This window comes from Lepisma saccharinum, chromosome 2 (genome assembly GCF_977018435.1).
Source record: "Lepisma saccharinum chromosome 2, izLepSacc3.1, whole genome shotgun sequence".
NCBI lineage: Eukaryota > Metazoa > Arthropoda > Insecta > Zygentoma > Lepismatidae > Lepisma > Lepisma saccharinum.
The window spans coordinates 39,622,752-39,629,465 of NC_139230.1; the positions used below are offsets into that span (position 1 = coordinate 39,622,752).

General features: G+C 35.9%; 1 protein-coding gene across 1 annotated transcript in view; it reads left to right on the forward strand.

Moving 5' to 3' along the window:
* The window catches only part of LOC145984408 (glycerophosphocholine cholinephosphodiesterase ENPP6-like), a 31,440-nt gene extending 27,606 nt beyond the window's left edge, over window positions 1-3,834 (forward strand). Inside the window, exons 9-10 of the mRNA XM_083118071.1 lie at window positions 419-526; window positions 1,948-3,834. Of these exons, the coding sequence (XP_082974197.1) occupies window positions 419-526; window positions 1,948-2,168 (329 nt within the window). The 3' untranslated portion in view covers window positions 2,169-3,834. The remainder of the gene's footprint in view (window positions 1-418; window positions 527-1,947) is intronic.
* The last annotated feature ends 2,880 nt before the right edge of the window (window positions 3,835-6,714 follow it).

The window sequence follows — 6,714 nt, forward strand, 5'->3', positions numbered from 1 at the left end:
CGGTCAACCTTGAACGACCCTTGTATTTTCCAATGGAAACCAATTTATTACAACTGACCAATTAGTTTCGATTGACCAATCGGTTCTGATGGAGTGTCTAAAAACTCATATTGGCTATCAGAACCAATTAGAAAAAATCCAGCTGGGAGTGGAACCTCGATTTTACGTTATTTCAGGGGACCAAGCTGAAAAAAAGACATATAATGCTACATTCCTAGGAGCTAAATCCTTGCTCATGTTTGATTGGCCCTTGGAACTTCCTGAGCAGTGTCATGGAAATTCATGAACACTAGCGTATATGCATATTTATTTTATGTATATGCTATTTACCTAAAATATAGTTTGTTTAGACAAAAACATAATTGGGTATTTATTTTATGGAAGGTATTTATTCTATTTAAAGATTTTGTTTCTTTAGATTACAGGATTGGTCCACTATCAAAAATGCACATTAAGATGCGAGGAATGCATGGTTGGGTAGCTAATGTATCAGAAATGAGGCCAATATTTTTAGCAATAGGCCCAGGTTAGTATAAAATGTATGTTGATACTTAGTAGTAACAGATAGAGTAAGTATATTTATTTTGCATTTTTTAAATTTAAATATGCTTTGCCTTGTTAAGCTAATCATGACAATGAGGATGATGAATTATAATGAGATGAAGTTGATGAAGGGATGCTCATAAAGAAACACGATGCCCAGGTTGAGACTCAACCTCGGAACCTTTGGTAGCATGATCACAAGATCCTGCATGGGAATACGATGGTTTTCGTCATCTGAAACCCAACCACCTAGCCAAAGCTGGCCACTCTATCTGGAGAACTGTAAACAATGAAGAGTTTCTTGATGTTAATATAAGATAGAAAATAAGCAACCATTGAACAACCATTCAATATTCCATAATCTTATTCATTAATGACATAAGCATAGAGCAAACAAATATGTAATTTCCAATGAGGAAAAGAACTGAAAAAATACAGGATCTTGTTTAATTTTTGTTATTTAGTGTCGCTTTCTGCTGCTTTAGGCTAATCACGATGATGAGGATGAGTGATGATATAATGAAATTGGAGGGACACTCACAAAGAACACCCATGCCCAGGCTGGGATTCAAACCCGGGACCCCTGGATTTATAATACCGTATGCTAGTCATGGATGTTGGCTACAGATTCATGTTACATGCAAAGTTATCACATTTATGCGTTGTATTTTTTCTGTGTGTTTAGTGGAAAGTACATTTGGATTACAACGATATAGATTTCCATCATGTAGATTTAAATACATGTTTACTTTCCATTAAACAATTCCCCCAAACAGTATTTTTTAAAAAATATGTGTGTATTACATGTAACCTAATTTTAAAAAATGTTTCAAGCAAAAAATACAAAGGATCACGAACAAAATATTTGGCTGCATGAAGCCTCCCCCCTCCTCCAAAAAAGAACCCTGGCTGTGTCCTGCTGTGTTGAAGTAAGAAAAAATATTTCTAATTTCTTCTTCCAGTTATTTATCAGAGATTCGGATCATCTTGATTTAGTTTCAAGAAGCTACGGGGGCCCCAGAGAACTGCGCTACGCTACTGAACGGAGGTTTAACATAACCTCACAGGAAAAAGTCACATGGAGTGAGGTTGAGTGACCTAGCAAATTGCAGGACACAAAAATCTTTCTCTTCACCTGAAAACACATGTTTGCACACTACTGTCTCCTAACGGAGAAAGAGGTAACTGAGCCACGGCATCTGTCATGAAACAAACTTGCACATTTCCCCTACTTGTTTGTATGCTTTCATCTCTTGTATGTGAGTTTGCTACTGCATGGCCAAACATCAATATCCAAGATGAACTTATGAAACACTGGGTACATTGTGTTCAATTGTATTTCTATTTCTTTATCGTGTGACACTAATAATTCTCTGCATTATAATTATATTTTATTTATTTCAGATTTTAAAAAAGGCTACGAGAGTCCTCCTATACATCTGGTGGACATATATCAACTATACCCTTACCTTCTTGATATTCCAGCCCAACCTCACAATGGATCATGGGAGAATGTTAAAAACATGCTAAACACAAGTTCAAGAAATTTGCTTGATATGAGACTTTTATTTGGACTGATTGCCATTTTTATAAGTGTTTTTCCCACAGTTATGGCACCAATCTAACTTATGGATCATAATTAGTACTGATATTGCAACACTAAATCTTAAAATAAAGCACAAAAACAGAAATTAATCATTTCACTCAGAACTTATGGAATTTGGTGCAGACCCTTTTATAAGGTTTCTGTGATTATAATACAATTTTTTACAGTGGTTAGTTATTGATTTCAAATTACCAGTTCCATAACATTACATATATTTCTCCATTATGTGCAAATATTATTTTTTAAATATTAAGAGGTGCTTAGCTTGAAACATCCTAAGGTTGTTATCCTATATTTCCCCAAGTTCACTTGGCTTCTTGAGGAATATATTTTGAAACAGGAGCACTTACATGTTGGAGAGAGCAGCATTAAAATTATTAAAAATAAGTATCCATAGGAAGGTTAAAATGTTTGTAGCACTGCATGTGAAAAATGAAGGTGAAAAAGTGTTGTTGCTTTGAAAATGTGGCCTGAAGAAGTCAAGTAAACTTGTCAAAATATAGCATATCAACCTTTAGATGCACCAAGGTGCCTCTATATATTATGATATTTGCACATGGCATGAGTCAAGCTTTAAATAAATTATTTGTTAAGCCTTAAAAAACTATCAATGCACCTTGGACTTCAACTAACTCCTGGGAGATGCTCACCTCACAGCAACATCAGAATGTAATGGTTCAGGCCATGAGTGCAGAATGACCTTTTCAACATTACAATTAAATCATCATGTTCATGTTTACAAGAATGCCTTTTCTTCTCTTTATATATCCAGCACCACACATATCATATGACATGTGACATATGATATGACACCAGTACACCAGTGTACCTATTCTAGATTCAGGGTGCTTTGTTTGCTATTATTTCAACTATCACATGTCCCTATAGGATGGTTTTGACCAATTGAAGGATATAACTGTACATACAATTGAAATAAAAAGTCAATCAGTCCAAATGTAAGGCATATCATAATGTGGTATCTAGCTGGCTATGTAAATCAAGCAGCATCAGTGGCAACACTGTTGACATGTGACTCGAAAATTTGACATTGATCTCATTTTTTTCCAATATGATAAAGACAAAATATTGATTTTTTAAAAAAAGGGTATACATCATGTGTGTTTATAGTGCTGTCTGCTTTAATTTTACATAACTATCCTTATTTGGAGATTACATGGATCTACTTATTGAGTTTTTGTTTGTAAATTAATTTATAATGTGGAATTTTGTACGAATTTTATATTGTGATCGAGCTTTCATTTTAAAATATTTTACTATCCAGGATTATAAAGAAAAATGCCACTAATAGAAAAGGCCCTGTGACATTTCATTCATTTATTTCAAATTTTAATGTTGTTTCCTTGTGTTAATTCATAAACATGCAACATACATGTACGTTTTCTGCACATCTAGATATTTTAAGCTCCTATAACTTTTGGTAGCATCTGCCACTATCCACCATAAAGAAATAGATGAGTGGAGAAGTACATGTGTGTTGCACTTATATCTTCCCAAATTTATCCTATTCATGGACATGAATTACTTGTTAAAGTGGTTGAAGGTCTGTTTTTTATTCTTTTTCTTTTTGTAACTTATAATAGTTTACAACAGGTTGTCAACAGGTGTCAGCATTATCAACACTCTGTATCTTTACATTTAATGTAATGTTTGTCTTTTTAATAAAAAAAAAAAAAATTGGCAACACAAATTATTTATTGTGAAATTATGCAGATGACTGACTGAATTACTGGCCTGCTTTTTACTAAATTTAGGGTCCTTTGAAAAGTGAACAAATTCCATTTCTGTAATTCTATCCACATTTTAATGTGCTGTCTACCATTACAAATTACATACACATACAGTTCAAATGATTTACTATGTTATGGAATAAAGCTATTTGATGAAGGGCTTTACCCTGGCAAAATCGAAAGGTATTTTGACCTTAATGCACATCAGATTTCACCCTATGTATGGAGGGTTGGTTCAGTTGACCTTTGGGTGACGAGTCGGAGGTAGAGAAATTACAAGCATAAGGTTAACTAAAGTTAATGGACAGTGGCGTAGCAAGGGGTGGGCAAAGTGGGCAACTGCCCGGGGCCTCGCGTCCCATGAGGTTGATACGAAAAATGTAATAAATAGAAGTGAGAAAAAATATGGAAAAGGCAATGAAATTAATACATTCTGTTTTTATCTTATTTTAAATTCTAGTTAAACGTTATAATTTGAATCAATGCGTCAAATCAGAGATGTAACATATAGGTGGGTTTCATTTGATGTCAAGATTTGCACCGCCTCCATATTTGCGGCGAAGTTGCCTGTCATCTGCAAGGAAATAGCCTCACGTAGCATTTGTTACACATGCACCAAGTGTACATTTGTTATACTGTGTAAAATGTCGGTAACATTGCATACAATTAATGACAATGTTGTGCAATTTGGAAATAGTGGTAATCTTTCATATGTTCAAGTTCAAGTCGACATAGAAAGATATGGAGAAAACGCGAAGTTTTGCAGTGTAGATCCATATGAACTGGACAATAATGAAATGAAAAGCAGCCAAAACCTGTAGTTCACGTGTGTTTATTTACTTGACCCAGCTACCTGTAATCAATTTGTTTTTGTTTTTAGTAGTAGTTCTGATTCTGCTTGAAATATTTACATCCAGTACTGATTAACTGTAAATTCCAAGGCTCAGCCATTATGGCCTGTTTCCTTTTAAGAAAAACTAAATATGCTGACCAAGGCAGTAATTTATTTTATTAAAAACATAAACTAAACGTAACGTTTCAACCTTCTAGCAAGGTCTTCTTCAGACTCTGTATCAAGTACAAATGTAACAAGATACAAAAACAGGGCATTATATATACACAAACATTACTCCCTCCAGACTATTAGAAAGTTGTACTGGAACTTTCTAGCAGGTGGCTTTCCCTTGTCAACTGTACTTTCACAGGCCCATAGCTAGAACTGACCTCCAGGGAGGGGGGTCATGGGTTATCAGGGGGTGCTTTGTGAACCAAGTCCATATTTCAAAAGTTTAATAGTATTAAATGAAGGTAAATTGAGGACTAACAGTGGTAAACGTTGTAAGTGCCAAAAGCGAAAGTGTTGGGAAATTGTATCGTTCCGCACATCAGCCCGTAAGAACGTTTACACTAGTGACCACTTTACATGCCTTTTGAACTACTTAGAGGGCTACCAGTCACTTTTCACGTTTACCACATTATAAAGCATGGCACATTTCACAGTTTAACGTGGAAAACTGTGTTTGAATTCTTGTGGCACTTGCAGAGTTTACCAATTTTAGTCTTCAATTATGTGTGTCTGGGATCATTAAGTTAAATTCAAATATAAAATTTAGAAATATACAAATACTACAGTTTTTTTCTACATCTTCTAAAACATATCTTGAAGTGACACCATCCATAATATTTTTGATGATACAGATATTTATATCATACATGTTAAACTGTACAGTCACTGACACTTCTGGGTTGTAATTACCTAAATTACTTTCAATGGAATCGCTACAACGCAGAAGTGTCCGAGACTGTACAATATTCACTTCAATCATAGTGCCTACCGTACACTCCACCCCCGGCCAAAGTAATAAAACTTGGCATCTGTTGACATTTGACGTAGATGCGGAAGGAATGTGGATAATGACATCAAAGTCACAGATTTCTGTCAAACGAGAGGCTGCAACAGGGGCAGGGAAGGTACAGATAAAAAAGGCTCCAGAGGTGTGGCATGCATGTAACCTGTGTTACCGCAGGTAACAGAAAAACGTAAAGAAATTAAAAAGTTTTTTTCTTAATAAAATAACAACATTGTTAAATAAGTTAACCGAGTTGAGTGTATATTGCAGAGGACATTTTTTCTGCAGCCGACAAAAGCGACGAGACAGGCCGTTCCACTACCCTCAAAAGGCAACAGGAGGAAAGGGCACCAATGCAAGGGAACAGCGGGGAAAGACTTGGAGGCAAGTGTGCTAGGGGGTTATTCATATGCCTGTTTAGGGGCCAGGCGCGTCGCGTGATAATGTTCGCATGAGCACGTGAACACTCATGTATATGTTTTAAATTACGTACATATTAAATGCACACACACACACACATATATTTAATTGAAAAAAATACTTTTTTGATGTTCGAATATATACACACAATTTACTCGGAGTTGACGTCTTTCACGTCTGATAACTTTTTTAGATGGTTGGTAACACTGACTCCTGTGTTGCATGGTTGCGATGAACACATTTGCTGTGTTGTGTGTTGTGAACTGGCAGCTAACGGGCTGTTGGCCACTATACTGCGGAAGTGTTCACTGGTCTGTGCGAACATATGGTGCTGGGAGCCCGGATTTTCAAGCGGCAATACTTCTTGCATTCAGCACCAGAGTGCAGCATATACAAGGCATGCCTAGGGGGACTCGAGACGGGCTGCACTACATAGTTGCAAACTTTAGTGTGAAGTCGCAAAACCTGGCGGATTTTAAATTCCAGTGGGCGCTAAAGTTCACGGAATAGTGACGAGTGACTTTTCTTTAGAAACTAGTCTGCAGGA